The sequence below is a fragment of the Chelonus insularis genome, unplaced genomic scaffold (genome assembly GCF_013357705.1).
Source record: "Chelonus insularis isolate UGA/USDA-ARS -01 unplaced genomic scaffold, ASM1335770v1 contig_358_pilon, whole genome shotgun sequence".
NCBI lineage: Eukaryota > Metazoa > Arthropoda > Insecta > Hymenoptera > Braconidae > Chelonus > Chelonus insularis.
In genome coordinates, this window is record NW_023276522.1 from 1,265,152 (window position 1) to 1,288,226 (window position 23,075).

Here is a 23,075-nt window from a genome sequence, read left to right on the forward strand (position 1 = left end):
AATTGTAGTTTTATATCTTTTGTCATAATGGATTCTTATCCATGACCACACATCGGTAAATGGTTACCATACTGATCACACATTAATTCAGAGTTCATATTTTTAACACCAGGCTGCCAGTTGCACAGTCCATCACAAAATTGACATCACTGCGCAAACAACTTGATAAACTTCGATTTTTTACAATGTTGCTCCAAAAAATCTAACATGACGAATTATTGTTAAATTATCAATACATTTATTTCTAAAGTTAAAAACATAAATCATTCAATTGAAATCATTGTCACAATTTTGATGTCAATCATTTTGTATTACTTTTGAGATGTTGACTGATATTTTATATGAAACAAACTTGACAAAATTTTTTTAAGAAGATTAAAACAAAAACGGTATGTAATAAAAATATAACAATAAACTTAAATCCCTATGTATTCAGTCAAATATTGATCAATAACTACTGAACTCAACATTCTAATTAGTTATTAATAAATTATAACAAAAATCAATTATCAAGTTTATTAATTCTACCGTGTTAGTTATGTAAGCTACTTTTTTGTTAGCTACTCAATTGTTCATTCGTTTTTTTTTTAAATTTAGGCTCTGAGTTAGTTTTAAACAGTAAAATTGATGCATTGACTTTAATATTATCAACTATTACAAAATAATAATAAAGGAGTCATGGCATCAGCAGCTGAGCAACATCAAACTACTTTGGAATTCTATCAAGCTATGGCAGACTTCAAAAACATGTTCCCACAAATGGATGATGATGTTATTGAAGTAAGACATTAATTCTTTTGGTTGATAGACAATACTTTGATTATAAATTATTTCTCATATAATTATAGAATTTTTCATTGATCAAATAAGTAACTTGAAATAAATGATTTATGTATAGGCTGTATTACGATCCAATCAAGGTGCCGTAGACACTACGATTGATCAATTATTAGCCATGAGTACAGACAATGAGAATGAAAAGATAAGAAGTGAATTGGAGCAAAGTGATGCATCGCCCGACTCTCCTCAAATTACATCAAGCAGCAATAAATCTTCAAAAAGTATTCAGAAATGGAAACCTCCACTTTTAGGGCCTTTACCAGATAATTTTTTGAGAATTCCTCAACAAATGACAGATTTAACCGAAACACAAGATGCAGCAAGTGCTCAAGAAAGTTCTATGTTAGAAGATGAAAGTATTGCTATGTTCTTACAAAATGAAGAATTTATGGCTGAACTTAGATGGAATGAAGATTTCTTAAATACTTTAGAGCATGGTAAAGATATTTTTCTATTTAAATTAATTAAAAAATGTTTATATTCCCAATATTTTTTCTTTAATTTTGCATTAATTTTTTTCAATTTTATTTTAGATTTATTTATTTTTCAAACACAAAACAAAATAAGAAGTTCTCATTATAAATACACTCAAACACTGATGACGATTTTTTAATTAAATATTATAATTACTTTTTTTTTTGTTAATATTCTTGATTGATTATTAACAGATTCGAAATTACAAGGATCAGAAAAATGTAATTCTCATGATGAAGAAGATTTGTTCCGCGAACGACTTAGGAATATGGGCAAAGGTATTTTTAATTATTTCTTTTTTTTTTTGTTGTTAATTTTTAACATTCAAAAATATTTTTTTAGTATCTCGTCGTAAGTTTGCACAGCTTACAAAAGTTTTTACACGAAGTAAGAAGCGAGGTGGGAGACAATTATTACCACCAACTGCATCTTGTGATGATCTCTTGGATCCAGAAGAATCTTCTCGTCCACAAACTTAAAATCTCATGAATTAGTGCAATAATAATTTTAAAAATAAAACGAATGATATTAGCATTAATCAGTTCGAGTTTGAACCATTTTAGAGAGAAATTGAACTTTAAATATTTAATATTTAATAATTAAAAAAAGTTAATGAAGGAAAAAAAAACAAAAACAAAATGAGGTAAAATCGAAACGTATGTTTACTTAGTGATAGTTATTTAGTTTTTAAAATAATATTGGAGAGACTGAATTTAATCAGCGATAACTTTTTGACTTGCTTACTATGATAACTAATGAAAAGAAAAAGTACTTAAACGTTAATTACTTTAGTTACAAAAAATTTAATAATTCTTAATTGAATTTCTGTTATATAACAAATCTGTTTATTAAATGATTTTTCATTTTATTCATACATAATTTTTGTAGAAAATTTTTCAGGATATACACTGCATTCTAGTCATTGTATTTAACTATTAAATATGTCAATAACGAATTATTTATAAACAATTATTATTCATATTGTTAATGTGACATATTTATATAAAATAATTCTATCTTAGGATTAGTAAACAAATGTGAAGATAAAAAAAAACAAAAAAAAATTACATAAAAATTTGAAATTTAATAGCAATACATAGTTAACTGAAATTAATAATTCATTATTAATTGCTATTACCCAAGAAAAACAATGCTTATATTGTGATTTTTACATTATCAAAAGACAATTAATTCAACAAGTAATATACAGTTATGAAAAGAATAGAATATAGTTTAATTAATCAAAAAGTTGTATATCTATGATTAATCGATGAATTCATCGATATTTTATGAAAAAATAAATGTCATTGAGAATAACGTTTTTTTTTCAATCTCGACATAACAATAAATAACTCACTATCAATTAAATTTTGCCATAATGGATTTACGATTTAATTTATCTTATTTATTCACTTCTGGCTTAGAGAATTTATGTTTATTTATTATTTAAAAATACTATTATTCTTTGTTATTAATAATAATAAAATATTCAAATTCGAGCTCATTTCATTCATTATTGAATAATTGAACTTTGCAAAATGATTTAATAATCTGATTGTTTAAAAAAAACTCGAGCTCCTGACAAACTGTAGTAGAGTAATTGAAATTCTGCACTTCTTTCTGCTATTCTCTTGAGTGTCAAAGCTCGTGTTTGTTGTAGTTTTTCATCTTCACCTTCAATTTTTTCAGCCAATGTTTTTTCTTTGTTTAAATATTCATTTACAGTTTCAAACCAGTGTAGCCCATCTAACTCAGCACTTTGATCTAATAGAGCATTGATATAAGCAATTCCCATAGCAAATCCATCATCAGTGAATGCAGCACCAACTTTATTTTTTTTGAATATTTTTTCTTTATTAGCTACTGCATTATCAACAAAACTGAGCGTTAAAGGAGGTATAATAGCATAAAATTGTTGTAAATGATGAGATTTAGTATCCCTGAATGCTGATGCAAATACATTAACAAGTAGTTTAAAATATTGTATACCTTCTGTAAAATTTCTTACGAGATTTCCTATATCATCATCTAAACGTTTAGCTGCAGCTTGAGTACTTTCTGAATAATTCAAAAGTTTGCAAGTATTTTCAAAGGCCACTGGAGTATTGATATCAGGCAAAAAAGATACAGCATTAGCACAAGCATGTAACCCACCAGATCTGATCAATCTAACATACCCCAGAGCATTTCCAATTTGCGTAATAAGTTGTCGAAAATGATCGAGGTAGCTCATATCAGCAGACATTCCAAGTTTTCTGATACCTTTCTGAAATTTTTCTGCTCTTTCGTATGTATAAGGTGTCTCTTCTTTCTCTCTCTGACTTTTAATAAACCTAATATCCTTTAATAACCGTGATTTGATATGTTCATCGAAGAGAAATTGAGAGAAAGTATGGAGTTTAACTCTTAAAAATTGATAAACAAAATTTACTGTAGTACTCATAATTCCTGTACCATGAGTTCTTATAGAATTGGCTATATGCTTTATACCAATTGTGTTTAAATGTCTATTAGCACTGGTATGTTCGATAAAAGTTTGAGTATTGAGATTATACAAATATTTAGATACAAAAACATGAATATTTCTCATAATTTCTAAAGCATCCAAGCCTTGTTCAAGTGTTTGTGTAGGTAAATGATTCTGAACCGTTTCTAATCCCAGTTTATATTTAGCTAAAGCGTGCATTGTCTTATAAGTTTTCCAATCATGCAACGCTACAGTTGTAAGATTATAAAAAATATCATCTAAATAATGTTCAATGAATCTTTTACAACTAATAAAATTTCCAGCTATTGGAAGAGGTAAAGCATCGACAATTCTTCCAGCATCTTTAACTCCCACTTTGAAAGGATTCATTGAATCAAGTTTCAGATGTGCATGAACATGGAGCCGTAAACTCGTTTCAATTTCTCGACCAGAAGGTTCTAAAATATGTTTAGTCAAAGCTTCCTTCAGCTCCAAAACTCTTGTTTCTGTAAATTCTGAAGATTCTTGTCTAATCACAGCAGTATTAAAAGCATTTAAGAGGTGAACAACATGTGAAATGTCTTGGGTACTTTCAAGAATTGATGAGAAATAAGCAGGAATTATACTTTGATGATGAAGTAAAACACTATAGTTACAAACTTCTTTGATTTTCAAATCTAAATCAGCTATTGTATCATAATCATCAAGTTTTAATTTTAATTTGATAACTTCATCATCTTTAAAAGCATCTGCACGTTGTCTAGCACATGATAAAGCACATCTTACAATCAGTCTTCGATCAGCAGTACTAGGTCCGTTGATTAATTTCATACTTAAACCAGTCAATGACAAAGCATCGAGCTTTTCACGACTATATCCTTGATCCTTCTGAATAAGAGCTTTTCTAGCAGTCTCTAAGATTACTAAGATTTCATAACTAAGGCATTGAAGTGCACGTCCTTGTGCTTGAACCACCATAGGTCCTAGAGAGTATACAGAAGTTTCAAGAGTTTTTTGAATTTCAATAAGTCGACAAATTATTTGAACTGTGCTCCGGTTCATTGGTTTTGATAGCACTGCATGGACATTGGTAATAAAACAAACTAACTCATTAATTTGATTTAACAATGATATCACATCTTTAAGTAATAAATACTGTTTTTTAATATCGGAAATGTGGAATTCAGTTCCGTTTAATAAATTTTCTGCTTCAATACACCATAGCATAGATTTATGGGTCAAGTTTGCTGACACTGACGATAATTTTTGCATTCGTGATGTTAGAACTTTCTCTCCTATTTGGTGAATGTTTATTGAATTTCCAGCTTCATTTGGAATGTTTTCACTTAAAAATTTACTCGGTATCCAAATGATATTTCCGGTTAAAGTAACTGCAAATAATTTTTTATTTACTTCATTAAGCTTTTTAAGAAGCTTTTTATCACAACTGCCGAAAAATTTTATTAAAATAACAACACCAACATTTATTCTCATCCAACTATTATTAACTACTGAAATGTTTGCTATTTTATTTTCAATATCAGTCATAATATTTTTGAAATATGTTACTAAATGATCAACCATTACTGGGCTTTTTCTAACTTCCATCACATGATCAACTGCCTTGAGGAATATATTTTTTGTTAATAACTGATTTTGTAAGTCTTTCAAAAGCTTATCAAAAGTCATCAGTTTTTGTTCTGTTAACGAAAACTTTGATGGGTTGTGCATCAAAGATCGAACCTGAATTCGATACTTCTTCCATTGACCTAAAATTGATGGATAAGCTTCAATTATTTCATCTAAAGTTATCAAGATAACAAAAGAATCAATTAAATGTTCTATAAGTGCTGGAAGATATATTTCATTAGCTCCAATAGTTAAACTAGACAATTGTTGTATAGTTAAATGTATCACAGTCAAAATTCTATTAACATAAAGAGATAAATCTTGAAGATCTATTAATAATTGATTAAAATTATATTTTTCTTTAAAATCGGAATCACTTTTTTCACCATGGTTGAAGAGTTTTCGATAAAACTGAACAGATTCTTGTTTCAAAAGTCTTATCTCTCTACAAGTTGCTGCCACAGTAGCTAGAAGTTTTGATAAATTTTTATTTTCTATTTCTACTAAGGATAATATATTTTCATGATCATTACTTTGATAAACCAGTCTTAATGGTCCTTCCAGAATATACATTATTGAAGAAACACTTTCCCACCAATTTTCAGCCAGCCAATTGAATAATTGTCCATATTTTTTCAATTGCACATTCCCTGCTGCTTTATAAATTTCTTCATCTCTTCCTGAAGTCCAACCCGGTGATTCAATCATTTTTCACTGCTTTTAATAACTTTCTTGTAATTTTTCAGAAATATTATAGTAAATTTATAAATTTTTTTCTATAAAGATTGTCATAACCTGAAGCTTGTAGATAAATCTACTGTTTTCCAATTCATTAGCATCATTTTAAATAGTTTAGATACTTTTTTAATTTTCAGTTGAATACTAACGAAATATCTTTAATAACTGAGTAATATATTAGTAAATTATTAAAAATAAAGTAAACAGCTGTGAATACGCGTGTATTTGACAATTGTCAAATTAATTTTTTTTAACCAAGTTAGATATTATGAGGTAATCTGATTACAATTACACTTGTGAAACATCAGAAAATAAAAACCCCACCTGAAATCTGTCAAGTCAGATTTTACTGTTCGTGTTTGTCAATAGTTGTCGCTTCGAGGAAAGGTTTGAAAATTTTTCTTACATACGCGCGAAAATTATTCAATACTGAAAATTCTAGTGTCATCTTGCATATTTTATTTGCTAATGAATTGAATATGTAAGTAGATTGATTTTGATTAGATAGTATATGATTTCTATTTTTTTTTTATTTTAATGAATTTTATATGAAGATAAAAAATGAGTTGTGAAAAATTTGATTCTATACAAATAATTTTTATAACTTATTTTTTTAAAAATACTTAATCATCAACAGCTTCAATTGGAAATTCTAAAACGGGTATATTTTCTGTAGTTTTCGGTCGAATGATTGTTTTATAAAATCTTTCTTCAGCTAATCCTAGATCTCTTTGACTAGAAAAATTAAATTAAATTTAATAACATATTTATCTAAGAATATAAGAAAATAATAAATTAATATTCTTACAGTTTAGATTCTTCAGATCTAGGCTTTCGAACTGGGTTCCATTTTTGCACAGGAGAATCATTTGGAACCATTATTCCTCTTATACACAATGATAAATTCAGTTTTATTAAATTCAAATCCTATAACAAATACAAAACATTAAATTTCTTTTATAATTTAACAATTTATTTTGTAATGAATAAAATAATTAATTTACTAAACTATCTTTAAATAAAACATACTCACTTGCCATTCTCTTGCAATAACATCACTTAAACTCAAAATATTAGCAGAAGTTGCGACATGATCAATATTTGACATAGTGTTCAGATAATTTTCATGTAAAAATCGAAGAAAAGTAGTGGCTTGGGATGGAAAATGTGATGCAATATCGTCAGGATTATAAACAAATTTCCACGAGTCACCATCAGGTACTCGTTTAGGATTGATAACTCTACCTATTCCGTGTAATAAACCTAAACTTTCTTCACGAACTTCGCAATTGCTTTTAGATATACTATTAGGAACTTTTAGAGAAGCAAAGATTATATTCAAAATTGTACTTCGAACATCTCCAACAGTGTTAGACAATACTTCATCGATATGGTCTTGAGTTATTTCTAATATTTGATTTCCTTTGGAATTTAATATAGTAGCTACACGTTTTAACATATTCTTCATAGCATTTGCAGTTGTTTCTTTTACATTTATTGTATCAATATCAAACCTTTGTATAATTTCAGCCGGAAATAAAGTTTGGTAGACTCTACTTGCTTCTGAATCAGGACAAACAAAAACTAAAGGTTCTTTTCCTAGTTCAAAGTACTTTCTGTAAAAAAAAAAAAACCAGTATTATCAAAAAATGACGAATTAATTTTGTATTATTATTGTTCAAGTAAAAAAAAATTGACTAACGTTAATAGTTCGTAAAAACTTTCTTTATCATAAAAGAATACATTTGGAATGTCTTTGATCAGTAGTAACCGCCTAGAAAGTTGACCGCAAGTTTGTAAAACAGAATTATATCTTGTGGTGCGAATAAGAAACTCAAAAAATTTGTCTGCTTGTCTTGTAGACATATAATTTTCTCCAGCTATTCCTGAATCACTAGGAGTAATCCATTCTATCACATCAAACTTATTTTCTTTGGCTAGAACTTTCAAAGCCACTGTTTTTCCAGAGCCTGATGGTCCTGTCAGAACGAGAATAGCTGGCACTCCCTCCATAGTTTTATTAACTAGCCAATTTGTAATTTCATTTTGTTTTTGCTTACTGACAGCTAGTTCTGATGACTTCTTAGGGTCACAAGCCTCTAGTAGTGTTGCTATACTATTGATTTGATTTTTTTTTCTATTGAAATTATTAGACATATTATAAATATCATGCTTGATGCTGATACTTTTAGTAGAGGTACTTGAAGTGCTTGATTGTTTCATATTATTTTTGTAAGTTGAATTGTCATTATCTTTTGTAAAATAAGCAGTTAAATCAGCCCAACCGCTATCACTTTTCTGTAAAAATATATTTGCAGAATATTAACAACTGAACTTGAATAATTTAAGCATGTAATTTATTTGTGACAGGATAACCTACCATTTTCTTTATTGGAGGCATTTTAAATCGCAATTGATCAATAATGATTCTTTTTTTATACAATAAAATAATTTGTTAAAATTTATAATTTACATAATTTGATGTCTATTAGATAATAAATTTTATTTAAAATTATTCAACCTTTAAAATCACTGTCTTCAAATGAATCAGTAGTGTCTCGATCATATTTATTATTTACAGTATAAAACAATAACCTCCATGTGTCTCAAGAATTTTACTTTGTTGCCCTCTAGACAACACATATTTACTAAATTTGAATTAAAAATGTGACGAAATTAGCACTTGATGCATTAATAATTCATCACTTTTTACATAATTTATCACTGCATTTATCCAAGTCTTTCAAAAAAAAGCCAATTTGAATGAATTAATTTTTTAAGCGATAGAATATGTGATATTGTAAACAATAAATTCTTAATCAACAAATGTATTTATTATATCCTTTACTAAAACTTTGTTGTACGCAATTGAAGAATAATAAGAATTAATAAAAAAAGTAATTAATTCTAGAACTTGCATAAAATAAAATTTTTCAACAAAAATTTGGTAATAAACGCACAAATCGGCCAGAAGCTGTTGCCCCCTATCGGCCACTTTTTGAAACTGTTTGAATTGTAACGGCTTCGAATTATCTATGAAACGGAAATGAATAAGAAAATGTGCGAAAAACATTACTACACGTAATAAAACGACTGGTAATGTTTTCTTCATCTCTATTACCACAGAAGAAAACATATTTCCAATAAAAAATCTATAAATGGATGTTTCTATTGCGTCAAATAAGACTATTAGTACGTTTCAAGTGAATGTTCGTTTCGCATGATGATCCAAGATTTAATGCGGATCTCTTTCATACACGTTTACCTTTTTTCTTCTCGAATCAAGAAGGAATCAACTCTCTCCCTGGCAATGAACTTGCCAACATGTTGCTAGTATACTAGTGACTACGATACTGGTCACTCCTTTAACTCTTTATAAACTTACGGTATCGCGATTCTCACTGGGTTAAGTGTTTTCATAGCCATTTTGTGTTGAAATATAAATAGAAATAACTTATTTTTTTAATGTCTTAGTGATAACTAGATACTTTGCTATTTTTATAACCAAGTATTATTATATTTATGTGAAAATGCTCTTTAGATTTGCAATTTTTGTGGGACTTGGATCCGTAGTTGCTACCATCATTTATTTGACTCCAATCCCTGGTGAGTAAAGTTCAAATTATTTTCAAAGCTCCATCAAGGGGTACTCTGTAAAAATAATAATCACAATTAAAATATATAATTAAATACTATTTACAAGATCAAAGCTCATATAATTCAAGCAAATAATATGCAATAAATAAAAAAATGTTTATGAAAATAAAAATGAACTACAAGTTAACCTTTGTCATAATCAAATTGAAGAGGTTAAATTAAAAGCTAAACTTAATTCAAGTTGACTACATATTAATAAATTATCCAATAAAGTTGAAAATTATGATAAATAAAACAAATTTTGTTCTTTCCAAAAGTATAATTTCTTTAAGGTTCATAAATTCAAATAAGTTTAAGTCTGAAGTAAAGTGAAAGTGATGTTTTGATAACAATCATTGTCGGACAAGGAAAAATATAAAATGGAAGAGTTTCACTAAATAAAAAAAAATATTTCCTGCTTTATGAATTTCTAAATTTGACGGTAACTACTTAATTGCACGTTATATTTAAAACTATCCTAAAATAGAAAAATGGTTAAAGATTGGAAAGCAGCATGGGAATAAATTTATCACCACAATATTCAAGAGTCTATGAAGAAAGAAGACAAAACTTACCGTTCAAAATGAAACCTGCTTTCCAACGCTCCAGTGATGTAGACATTTTATTTTATACATAAACGCTTTTGCAGACTGCACACACGAATAGGCAGCTTGGTACAATATGTGAGTCGACAGCGAAAGCGAAATCACTCTCGGTCCACACAAGCAGCAGAAAAAGGAGAAAGGTCACCAGATGAAAGTGTTCAAGTGCTAGAAAAAGATGTAGATATTTAAGTAACTACATTAAATATATGGAGAAGAGAGACAAAAAACAAAAAATACCACAAACCTTTAGGTTTTAGACATCCAAGCAACTTTCACTCTCTTAGTGGACACATATTTGCCAATCATCAGAAGAATCATCCGTTTTTATTACTTATGGCCACTTTAATTGACTTCTCTGGCCAAATTACCTTACCGAGGCATTAGTCAATGAGGTGATAGACAAATGTTGGACAAAATATTCTCCTCCTTTCATTTACTTTTGGAGTTAAATCGTGACGCGGCCAAAGAACTCGTCAGTTGATCGCTGGTTGGTTGAGTGTGATAGTCCGAAACTCCACGTAATTCTGACTTGCTTCTATTTCCTTATTTATTTGTTTTATAACACCAATAAGTATTGAGTTTATTTACCATTTCGATGCTATATTGGTTATTGAACCGGTTACTTATCTAATTAGTTGTTTTTTAAAGACCTCTGTGGAATCTTTCTGTTTTATAATTATTTTTAAATGAAAATCTAGGTTGTTTGCATCATGACTTGCATAGGAAAAATTTTTCGTAGCTTTTACTATGAAAGTATAAGTAAAATACTTTAATAAATAAGATGCAAGAGAATGAATAGCTATCAAAAAAAATGTGTAGTGCCATGTGAGATCAGTTTCATTTAAATTCGTTCAATTTATGGTCATGTAATTATAATAAGCAATGCATCAAAAAATTGGTCAATCAATATGAATTTAATTTATTTAATAATATAAAAATCAAATGATAATAAATCAATAATTATTTTCCAATTATTTTTAAAAATTCAATTTATGTAGAAAATTATTCTTTGTTTGCTAATTAAAATTTTAAGTAAGTTATAATTGCAATGAGAAAGGAAATATTTGACTAGTAAAGGTATCAAATTAATTAAAACATTTAGATACTATAAATAGAAACAATAAGAGGAAATAACAACTATTTTGCTTTTTTTATTATTATAATGCCTAGAGTAATTATTAATTTATATAAGACTGTATAAAATTTTATTGTTTAGCACATCAAACACCTGATAGCATATAATTTATTTTAATACAATGTTATGTTTTTTTAGTTTTAAAAAGAATTTAAAGTTATCCATTGAGTCACATTCAATGGAATTTAAATGATATAATAAATAAAATGCTCATCAAATAATATTAATAATTACAATTTCATAATATTTCTTTTACTTATACTTTTAATGCAATTGCTACTATATTATAAATAACACTTTTTGTGTATTTAATTACTTTATAGCTGAGTAAAATAATATCCTTTGTTTGCAGTTTAATGTCTGACAGTTTTCTCCAAAAATTTTTGCATCAATACCACAATCATTAAAAAGTAAAACATTTTTAAATTTATTTTAAATTAATTATATTATTAAAGTAATTATTTGCAAGTGAATTAAATTTTTGCTTTCATAAAACCTTGCAAAACATATTAATAACTGAATTTTTGTTACCAACCAGACAAGGTCGTTCATGCAAATTCGACCTTGACTTTAAAAACTAGCATGACAAGATTAAAAAATGTTGCAGTTTTAAAATCTGTGATAATGAGGGAATAAAAAAAATATTAATCATGTCTTCGGATAGTCTTCCTAGTCACAGGATGACACGACGTGGACTATCAGTGGTGAACTACTTTCTTCGTATGAGCATTGTTATCTCAATGACATTATCAGCTGCAACCTTCTTACACTTTTGTAATTACAGACCTAGTAAGTTTGCAATGAAGAAAGAATTAAGAAGCAGACTAACAATAATCACAAACTTTAGTGAAAGTTTTGGTACCTCAATAAAAGTAAAAGTTGGCGAATAAATTCGCTTTCGTTATGATATTCTCATTTTTTTAAATTCAATCATTTGCATTTTTTTACAGAGCAAACCTTCCTATCATGTGATAGACCCTGTCACCACCTTGACTGGCCCATGATTTGTCGAGTGAAACTCAATTTAGAGCCTTTCTTTACTCTAAGCAAGTAAGAAGCGAAAATCAAACTTTAGTTAATTAATTGACATTTTTAATTAATTAATTCTAATCATTTAATCATCGATTCGCTCTATTTAGCAATTTAATTCTTTTTTTGAGTTACTAAATATTAAATAATACTTAAGTAATATTATATCACTCTCGAAAGATTGCATCAAACTCGTAACGGTACATGGTCTAGCCATTAAATTGTGCACTTGGTGCCGCTGCAAGAACCGTTATGTAATAGTCATACGTGATGGATGCAGAAAATACGGAAGAAAAGACTAAATAGCAACTTGTTTATTTAACCTCGTTGATGTGAATCCTACTAAATTATCCGTTATCTTTTTTCAGATCATGTGGAGACTGTCCAATCAATCAAACTGCTTGTTTAGCTGATCATTGCATCACTGCTGATGGCCAACATCGAGGTGTTCTTACTGCGAATCGACAATTACCAGGACCTAGTATTCAGGTACTAGTAAAATTACATTCGACAATCCTATGAGAATCACATTTTTTGATGTTTCTCTTCTTGAAAAAAAATTATCCTGTAAAAATTACTGACATCCTTCTATTTTACAACGTTAAGAAGCTTTCTCCTTGATGATTATTTCCTGCAAAGCTGATCGATTTGGTTTTTTCTGAAATATGTAAATAGGCTATCAATTAAAAAAATCTTGCTCGGGTGCAAAAAGTCGATTGAAATAATTATATATGTGTTATAATTAAAGAGACAGCAGAAACTGAAGCAGAGTGGTTTTTTTAGTTCTTATCAATATTGAATAAAAATTTTTCAATACTTTTATTATACAATAAAATGACTCTCATATATCTTGCATGAGAAAATACTTATAGATGATAGAGGAGATGATTTCCAATTCAATTAAATTTTATGAAGCTATGTAGTGAAAAATCTAATATTGTAGAAAAGTACTTTTTGTTTATTGATTGAAGGATAATAATTTTTTGGATTTCTTATGAATTATGATGTAAAATATCTTATAAATAAATTCAAAGTTGCTTTATTAATAAACTATATTTTAGTAAGTTAATAATTTTTTGACGATAAAAAAAGTATTGAAAAATTATTTAAAAAATCGATTTCCTATATTAAAAAATGTTGATAAAAATATTTGTATTTTTTAGTCCATAAAGAGTTGTTTTGAAAAATAAAAATATTATAAGAGTATCGATTTCATCATCCACCATTGGATGATATTTAATTAGTTACATTTTCGAATGAAAGTAACAAATCCTCTTTTCAAAGACAAGTTTTAAGAATAAGAATTACTTTCTTTACTCATGAACACTCTCTTAATCAATGTATGGTATACATATATTAACTTCGATCGAATATCGAAGTAGACACAACTTCAACTTCACTTTTTATAAACAACCAGTTTCCGGTTTGTGTGTACTTTGTCTTATAATATCACATTGATTTAATCTAATTTCTATGCAGTCATGTTAAATACAGTATTTAGATATGCTTCGTACGATACTGATTTCTAATTTGAGTTAAATTTACATTTAAATAATAAATCGAAGGTAACTTTTTGTTATTAAATATCATGAAAAAACGGTGTATAACTGAAAAATTATTTTATAAGTAAATATTAATTAAAAAATTATTATGAGAAAGTTAAAAGGCAATTTTATTTAGCGAACACGTTTTTATCATTACTTCTTAACCAGCATTAACTTTCCATTAAAGTCATTCCAAATGCTTCACAGATGATTTATTTGCTTATTATAGATGTTCAAAGCAGTTAGAAGAGAGAAAAGAAAGTATCATAAAAACTATACGCACAACTTAATAAGATAATAACTATAGTGTATTTATTTAATTATTGTTTAATCTTCTTTTCAGGTCTGTGAGAATGATATTCTTGTGGTGGATGTTGTAAACAGAGTACCAGGAAAAGCAGCAGCGATACATTGGCGTGGGCAGAATCAGAAAGAAACTCCTTGCATGGATGGAGTTCCATTAGTAACCCAGTGCCCTATTCCAAGTTATACAACCTTTCAATACAAATTCCGAGCATCTGTACCAGGAACTCACCTTTGGCATTCACACTCTGGTTAAATTTTGATGATCAATTTTAGCGTTATTTTATCATAACGCTTTTAATTTATTTCTTAGATATTTTTTTCAATTTTGAAGCTGAAAAAAAATTGCACTCACATTAATCTCAATTTTAGCAATGAAAATATTAAAATGTTTGATATTATTTTTAATCAGTGTCATCATTTTTTAAATTAAAAAACTTTCCTGTTTATAACATTTTTATTCATTGCTGAAATTGTCATGAACGTTCAGAAGCTTATTAAAAATGTATGAATTCTTGGAATAATGAACATGCATTCTTTTTTTATTGTCACTGTCAAATAATAATAATAATTCATGATTATTTAAAAATTTTAAACGAAAGCATAATTAACATACTCTGAATAATATCAACATACAAATTTAGTCAATATTTAACAAAAAAAACAAACATAAATTATTTTAGAAATGTAATTTTAGCATAAAATTAAAATATTTTATCCTAGAACATTGACCCAAATTTAGAGATTATTTTTTCTACCAAAAAAAAAAAACGTTTCTTTAAATACATTATAAATTTTTTTATTCTTAGGAGCTGACATAGCAAACGGTATCTTTGGTTCGCTAATAGTCAGACAGGCTGATGCGCGAGAACCGCATCGAGCTCTTTATGATGTTGATGACCCGGATCATGTGTTGCTTGTATCCCAATGGCATCATTCTATTGTAACAGAAACTGGAGTACTGGCAAATAGAAATAAAAAACCAGCACTTTTACTAATCAATGGAAAAGGTCGTCAGCCTAATGGACCAGAAGTTCCTCTGTCAACATTTACAGTCTCTGCTGGAAAGAGATATAGATTCCGATTAGCGCATGCTGGTGGAGCTAATGCTTGTCCAATTACATTTACAATTGAAGATCATCTTTTAAACTTAATAGCTCTTGATGGGAATCCCGTGAATCCAGAAAGAGTTGGATCAATTACATTGTCAAGAGGAGAAAGAGTAGACTTTGTTTTAAAAGCAGATCAAAGTGCTTCGGTTTATCGAATTAGTGTTAATACTAATAAAAATTGTGGCTCCAGTTCAATTTTTGGATCTGCCTTGTTAAAATATACTCGAAAAGGAGAATTGAATTCAAAAAAATATTATCAAAGTTTTTCAGGGGAAAAATCAAGTAATGAAGTAGATATGACAACAAGTCCTGTTGACAAATGTGGTTCCCCTGATAATTTATGTGTTGGAGACATTAAAGCTCTCACAAGTTTACCTAGTCCACTTGATAATCCTCGAGTAGATGTTACAATTTATCTACCTATTAATCGACGGAAACATCTAACAGAAAACTCTGGTAAGTTTACTTAGAACACAAATGAAGTTGTTTCAATAATGTGTGTAATCAACAAATGAAATCAATTTTCCGATCTTTATCCACAGCTTTATCGCTTGATCTAGAGACGAAAGTAATGAGTATCAAGAATGCAACGTTCACATATCCATCTTCTCCATTATTGACTCAAGGCTCTGATGTCCCTGAGGAAATTCTATGTACTGAGCATGACACTAAAACGTCTGGACGATGTCGTCAACTAAACGGCATTACTTCTTGTGAATGCGTCAATACTCGGAGGATTCCCTTAGGGTCTTCTGTCGAACTGATTTTAATAGATCAAGGTGAAGATAATTCCATTTTTTTTTTAATTTCTTTGAAAAGCTTTTATCATCAGTTATTATTCAAAACTGATAATTGAATGAAGAAAATAAAAGTAGATGTTTGAGGAAAATATTAGTCAATAAAAAAAAGTCATATTCTGAATAGCTTTGGTAAATGGCCTGATCAACAAGCTAATAAAAAATAGATGAAAAGTTTAATGTTCAGGAGTCAGAATGTTTATGTATGATAATATCTTGGAGAGAAGCATTTGGCATACTTTAACTTATTGAATGTTTATTGCTAAGTACAGCAAACATGTGAGTATTTAAATAAATATAAAATGTTGATGTATTTATGGTGATACTAAAATATAAAAGCCATATTATTCAAGTCCAGATATTTGTTTTTAGCTTGATTCTTTGAAAGCATTATCATCCATTCTTTAATGATAAAGAATAATTGTTATTACTATATTTTCTCTATTGCTACTAATCTATAAATATTATTCAGATGTAGTGTCTATTAACTTGAATTTTAAGTTGAATTAAATTTTTATAGAATTGATTAACACGAATTATTTTGTAGAAATACCTAGAAACTGAAAGGTGTTTTATAATTCATACAAGAAATAGATGGTAATTATTGCAAGTAGATTTCACTTTTATTAATTAAATATAACATCTATGATATAAAATTTATTACAATGCAATTAATTTGCGGCTTGTACTGTGTAAAGAAATTAATTAGTTATATTAATCAGACAAAAAGCTTTACAAAAAAGGAAAAGTTATTTATATGTAATGTCTTAGATTTTTTTTTTTATTTTAATAGTTTGACGAAGCTAATATATTTGTGTTGAAATGTCATTTACTAAAGTTCTTGTTCAGAATAATGCAGTTAAATTTAGAAGCAATTTATAAATCAAGTGACTTCTAAATAGAAATTAATAATTCGATGAAAGCTATAAGATAATGTTACCTTTCTTTTATACATTATCGATTTTTCATCAAACCCATCGCGATTTTCGTTACGTCGATATTTTTGCTTGAAATCTAACACAAGCTGAGTTTGTCTTCAGGACATATATCTTACCATTAGAAAAGTTAAAATAATATCGGAAAAATTTTGAAAGAACACATGTTCTGCTAAAAAAAGTCAAATGATCGAAATCTTCCAATTCTTTACATCAACCAGTTTACTATTTGATCTGAACTAACATTAAGTTTGATTCGTATTTTTTTTAAATGAATTTTTCCATGTTCAAATCATTTTATTTTGCTATTTTAAATTTCGATGGTCGATTTAACGTTGATTATATTGGAAAGTAAAAGATTCAGTAGAGAATTGGATTTAAATGTTATAAGAGTAGATAGAGATTGACCTGATTTAGATAATACAATTCTTCAATAGCATCTATTCTACAAATTAGCTTTTCTTCAACAAATATCGTAGATTTGTTCATTAATTTATTAGCTACAGTTCTCATAGATAAATTTTATGGACAAAGTAAAATTTAAAAAAATTACTCGATATTTCATCATAACAATACCTAAGTTTACACAATGTAAAGATAAAACTTTTTTTAAACTCGCTAATTTAATCTAATTCAAAAAATTGTTTTTAAATCAAAGCATACATAAACTAAGGTTTGCATTTAGCAAAAGATGCATTTTGTTCAATAAACATTAGAACCATCGTTAATTTTTATTAAATTACAGTAATATTCTCTGAGGATTTCTCACCAACAATAAGTTTTATGGATCGATAAAAACAAGTTCTATTAAATTTTAATCATGATTTTTACATAATAACAGAGTGCTTCTTTATGAATAATACATACACCATTTTATTACATCAAACAGCACATTATTAAAACTGAATAAGATAATAACAAGTTTTCTTAATCAAACTCTAAGGTTGAAATTAAAATTGATATCCATATTAATATTTTTTCCTTAACATCTTCAAAAAATGTGTAATTAATTTGATGACATGAAATTAGTTTTCTTTTGTTAAATTTTCTTTAAGATTCATTACTATATAATGCATACTCCTTAAAACTATTCACTTAAGTCTTTAACTTCTCAAGATACTTCTTCAAGATTTCAATGTCTTGTTCAAAAAAAATAAGGAAGGATAATCTCGAATAAGCCTTGATCTACATTCTCTCCACTACATGACTCTCAACTCGAAAAGTATTGATTATATTACTCACTAAACACTTTTAGTACGGTTGTGGTACTTATATCTTCTTCCTTTATCTAATCTCTTTCAGTTGATCCTTAAATATATGAATCCACATGTTGAACAGAACTTTTCTTTTGCAGAATTTATTCTACCCTCTGACTTCTTATTTTATTCTAGCTGGACGAGATGACCTAGTTTTTCATCTGCATGGTTACAGTTTTTACGTCGTAGGAGCTAGAGCATTTGACCGAGAAAAGAGCTTTGATGAAATTAAAGCAATGGATGAACAAGGAATATTGTTTGCAAGAAATCTCATCTCACCAGTATTGAAAGACACTATCACAGTTCCTAAATTTGGTGCAGTTGCTTTACGTTTCAAAGCTGATAATCCAGGTAACTTATTACTTTATTTCAATTTCCTTTCTTCTATTAATTTAATTATTCAGACTTAGCTTCTTTGCATAACATGGCAAAGAATTCAAACGTTATTTCCATTTATTAATACTCACAAAAACTTCACATAAATGAAATAAGATATGAAAGATTTTTGCCTTTGGGGAAAATTGTTTTTCAGTAGATTTGATAATTATAATTGCTTCTATTATTTTTCTTCTAGATGTTTGATTTCCTTCAAATTAAGATATTTTCACGCTTACTGAGTCTTTCGTGGGCGTTAATTAGTAACATTAAAACATAATTATCGTGTTTTATAGAACTTGATGTCGTTTTCACGGCATTCATTCGATTTTGAATAAAGAAATAAAGAAAGCATAAAAATTGAATTATCATTAATCAATTTTGTAACTCATTACATTGAAAAATAATGGTTCTATTATTTCTGAAACACGAGATTTTTATTTTAGGAATGTTGCCCACGTTTTGGAAAACTTTTTAATAGTAGAACAAGCTTCATTAAAATATTACACCGTAGATATTTAAATATAGACTTGTAAAAATTACTATGTAAGTTTTTCGTGACAAAAGTAATGTTAATCGATGTTGTTATTACCTAGACTACCAATTATTGATACAAGAATTTTTATAGTAGCATTTAAAATAAATTTAAGAATTAAAATTGGCGTGAATTGAACTCATTTTGAATTAAACAAATATAATTAATATTTAATTATACTTTACAATAATTGTTTAATAAAAAACAGGTAAATTAATTATAATTATGCAATCATTATCAAGTGATCAATTAAAAATATAATAAAATTTTCATAAACTGCGGAATTGCGTGATGAGTTTGTCGTGAATCATCTAAACACTTGAAAGAGCTTGACTGGTTTCCCTCATGTTTGCTTCTAATGAAATGATTTATGTCCTATTAATGTCACTGACATACAGGCTCTCTGAAAACAATATCATTCCATAGCTTTTATTGTATGGAATATTGATTAATAATATATTAATTCACAGCAGCAAGATTATAGAATATATTTATATCAAAAACTTAAAAAATATCCTGAAATAAATAGTTCATAATTTCACTCATCATCATCATTTAAGGAAATAATTCATACAATTGATTGAATGTTAAATGAGTTATTTTTAAAAGTAACTAACTTAAATTAATATCTAGTAAGTTCAACTTCCATTGATATCAATTTATAAACTAATAAATGATAAAGTCAATCGATCAGTAGGTTGCATAAAATGCATATTCCCATTGGTATAATTTAAACTATTACTCAATTTTATGTAAACATGACTGTCCTTGATATTCACAGGATACTGGATGTTGCGTGACGAGAATGCACTGGAGTGGACACGAGGTTTAGACGTAATTTTGCAAGTTGGAGAACCCAGTGACATGGTACCACCGCCCCAGGACTTCCCCAAATGTGGATCATTTGTTGGACCTGATTATTTTCTCATTTAGACTGATTTTGTAATAATTAATTAACAATAATTATATCAATTATTGTTATTAAATCTATTAAGTTCAATTACCTTTTAAACGCTGTAAATAGTGCTTTTTGAATACATATACATTTTTATATTGTTTATGTTAATATAATGTTCTCGATTTGATAAATAAATTTCACATTTTCTTTGATTAATAGGCTATAAAAGCTATTTTTACTTTTATTCGTTTATTTTTATTCTGAATTGGTTTTTTTCCATCCAATTAGTAAAAACTGAAGAAAGAAAATTATGATATTTAATTACAACATATTGTTTTAAAAAACTTGCATTTATTCTAAGAGCAAAAATGAATTCTTTTTACTAAATTCAACTAATGATTGATTTTTTCCCTTTCTTCACTTTGCTGACATTACTTATTGAAGATTAATATTTTTCTCACAATATTTCAATATAATAATTCAGAATATGATACAGAAGTTTTGAAGAAAATAAACATTCAAAGTGTGAAGCATAATTTTACAAAAATATTTCTTCCAACCTACTAAAGTTGGGATCCAACTTTTTACTGTGATAGAAAAGTGGATAGAAACCACTAGAAGCTTTTCGAGTAATTTTTTTATCAATTAAGGGGTTAAAAAGGTCGAGCGAAAATAATGCCCATGAGTATTCATATATGTTTATAACCTTAGAAAGTTCCAACTTTTATGGCATATGAATTTTCAAATACTCTCTAAAATAATAATGAAGCAGGAAAAGTATTGTATACTTTAGTATCTTATTTCATCTCAGATTTTTTAAAATTCTAAATAAAAAATGTTATGTTCCATGTCAGGTAATATAAATAATTAGACAATGAAGATGTTTTTTTTTTATGTATGATCTTCAAACCTTAGACTTTAATGAGCTCGTGTATACACACGCACCTTCTCTGCAATTTTCATTTTTATCAGCATCAGAATTTACTACAGTAAAGTTCAAGATGGATCTTTCATTCATCAAGACAAAGATGAACTTAATAAAAAATTATCACTTTTTATTTCATTTATTAAACAAAATACTATCAATTGAGGAATATCTTCATGTGTGTTTATTTCTGAAACTTCAAATGTTGTTCATCTGATTTGTATCATCATTGAATTTTTTGACAGCTCAATTGTCTCTGAAAATAAGCATAGATTTTTCTGAAACACTAGTGTAGAGGAAAATAAAATTAAAAAAAATATATATAATTGGTGTACTTACAAAGAATTTTTGGTACTAAACATGTCTTGTTTTTATCCGGCGTGGTTACAAATTTGTACATACATTTTGGAGCCTCATGAAATTGCTTTGCTTCAACACCCAGTCTTTCGAGAGTATGCCAAGATTGTTTTTAGTCCAGACTTTAGTCATACATTCCCAACATTCATTTTCGTCTTGGCTATTTACATAGCTCTGCAAAGGAATTTAAATTTGAGTTGGATCAAAACACTATTCAATATGAAATTTTTTTCCAAGTTTATTCGTGTAAGATTTTTCATCATTGATTTATTAATTTTTCATTATTTATTTAGTTTAAAATAAACATACTCATTGTTGCTAACTATTATTAAATTAAAAGTTGATTAGAAATATATTTAAATCACTATTCTATAGATTCTAGTGATCTGGAATATCATCAATGCAGCTCTATGGTATTGGCTGATCATGCAAAGAGTTCTCTACTGCGTCATTTGGACTAGTTGGCGTAATGTGAGTAGAAAAGACCAAATGATGGTCATTATTTTTCTTTTATACTATTAAAAGGTATCTGACATGGTTAATCAGTTAATAAAAAATTTATTTTATTATCAACCATCTGAATTATATTTGATAAAATATATCTGACTGAATATATTTCAATGAAATTATCCAACTAGTCTTGTTTCAAAACTATAAACCATATACCATTCTGGTCTCCACATCTTTTTTTATCTTTTAATGCTCGTAAAAGCTCAGACATAGAATATACTGTTCTGCTTTGTATTCTACATTTCATGTATTTATATATATGTTTATTTTTCAGGAATCAGAGCTTCCGGAGGTTCATTATCCCTGGTGGAAGAAAGTTTTTGCCTCTTTTGACCCTCCACCTGAAGAGCCAATCTTATCAGCTAGCTTTGTGAGTTGGATAATATCAATGACGATAAGTGGAGTGTTTTTTTATTTTGCTATTTATATGGATTATATCATTAGAATCGTACAACAATTTTTTGAAGCTCTTAAAACATACTTTAAAGCTGCCAGAAAGTGGCAAAAATCATCGTTGAAAAATATCAAAGAATTAAAATCTTGTAAAAATAAAAGAGATACTTCAACTGATAGACTTAGATTAGCAACAAGTTGTAATGATCTTGGATCAAATACATCAGTTGACTGTGCAGTGCCTCAAGTAGTTAATAGAGGAATATCTCCCATTTCTTATGGTACTAATTGGATCCTTCCACCAAATGGCAAATTGAAGAATGAAAAAAAGAATGATGAATTCAAAGTATCGAAAAGAAATTTTTTACGTCCAAACGATACAACAAGTTGTTTTGACTAATAGATTATTTTATTTTTTAATATAGTCTTTTTTTATTAACACTAATTTATTATTATATAATGATAATATTATTTTTAATAGAAATAAACATTTTAATAATCAAGTTTTTTGGTAATGTCTTAGTTTTTGAATTATATCTCTCTACTAATGAGGTTATATTATCTAGAATTAATCCAAAAAGT

At 27.7% G+C, this 23,075-nt stretch overlaps 5 protein-coding genes across 14 annotated transcripts; 3 read left to right on the plus strand and 2 right to left on the minus strand.

Annotated features, from left to right (window-relative positions):
* The first annotated feature begins 119 nt into the window (after window positions 1-119).
* On the plus strand, window positions 120-1,910 carry LOC118066882 (CUE domain-containing protein 1). The gene is made up of 5 exons (XM_035083269.1): window positions 120-389; window positions 598-780; window positions 899-1,277; window positions 1,509-1,592; window positions 1,657-1,910. The coding sequence occupies exons 2-5, from the start codon at window positions 679-681 to the stop codon at window positions 1,791-1,793; spliced, it is 702 nt and encodes a 233-aa protein (XP_034939160.1). The 5' UTR covers window positions 120-389; window positions 598-678; the 3' UTR covers window positions 1,794-1,910.
* An 879-nt stretch (window positions 1,911-2,789) lies between these two features.
* On the minus strand, window positions 2,790-6,609 carry SWIP (strumpellin and WASH-interacting protein). 2 transcript variants are annotated; one of them, XM_035083218.1, is made up of 2 exons: window positions 5,944-6,609; window positions 2,790-5,877 (listed from the first exon to the last, which is right to left on the minus strand). In XM_035083218.1, the coding sequence occupies exons 1-2, from the start codon at window positions 6,116-6,118 to the stop codon at window positions 2,858-2,860; spliced, it is 3,195 nt and encodes a 1,064-aa protein (XP_034939109.1). In that variant the 5' UTR covers window positions 6,119-6,609; the 3' UTR covers window positions 2,790-2,857. The 2 variants fall into 2 exon arrangements, with proteins under 2 accessions (XP_034939109.1, XP_034939108.1); XM_035083217.1 differs by having other exon boundaries at window positions 2,790-6,549.
* Window positions 6,610-6,660: 51 nt separating this feature from the next.
* Window positions 6,661-10,721, minus strand: Rad17 (Rad17 checkpoint clamp loader component). The gene is made up of 7 exons (XM_035083229.1): window positions 10,634-10,721; window positions 10,360-10,554; window positions 8,529-9,799; window positions 7,851-8,446; window positions 7,182-7,764; window positions 6,957-7,075; window positions 6,661-6,883 (listed from the first exon to the last, which is right to left on the minus strand). Exons 3-7 carry the CDS (start codon window positions 8,547-8,549, stop codon window positions 6,772-6,774), a joined length of 1,431 nt encoding a protein of 476 aa, XP_034939120.1. The 5' UTR covers window positions 8,550-9,799; window positions 10,360-10,554; window positions 10,634-10,721; the 3' UTR covers window positions 6,661-6,771.
* On the plus strand, window positions 9,327-20,524 carry LOC118066859 (laccase-2-like). Of its 9 annotated transcripts, none has more exons than XM_035083219.1 (10): window positions 10,874-10,907; window positions 11,877-11,934; window positions 12,063-12,313; window positions 12,475-12,574; window positions 12,922-13,042; window positions 14,441-14,651; window positions 15,210-15,968; window positions 16,055-16,291; window positions 18,636-18,851; window positions 20,192-20,524. In XM_035083219.1, the coding sequence occupies exons 3-10, from the start codon at window positions 12,175-12,177 to the stop codon at window positions 20,341-20,343; spliced, it is 1,935 nt and encodes a 644-aa protein (XP_034939110.1). In that variant the 5' UTR covers window positions 10,874-10,907; window positions 11,877-11,934; window positions 12,063-12,174; the 3' UTR covers window positions 20,344-20,524. The 9 variants fall into 9 exon arrangements, with proteins under 9 accessions (XP_034939119.1, XP_034939110.1, XP_034939113.1 ...); XM_035083222.1 differs by having other exon boundaries at window positions 10,876-10,960; XM_035083220.1 differs by having other exon boundaries at window positions 10,881-10,907; window positions 12,132-12,313.
* Window positions 20,525-21,429: 905 nt separating this feature from the next.
* On the plus strand, window positions 21,430-22,893 carry LOC118066998 (uncharacterized). Its single transcript, XM_035083502.1, has 3 exons — window positions 21,430-21,836; window positions 21,966-22,061; window positions 22,375-22,893. The coding sequence occupies exons 1-3, from the start codon at window positions 21,594-21,596 to the stop codon at window positions 22,891-22,893; spliced, it is 858 nt and encodes a 285-aa protein (XP_034939393.1). The 5' UTR covers window positions 21,430-21,593.
* The last annotated feature ends 182 nt before the right edge of the window (window positions 22,894-23,075 follow it).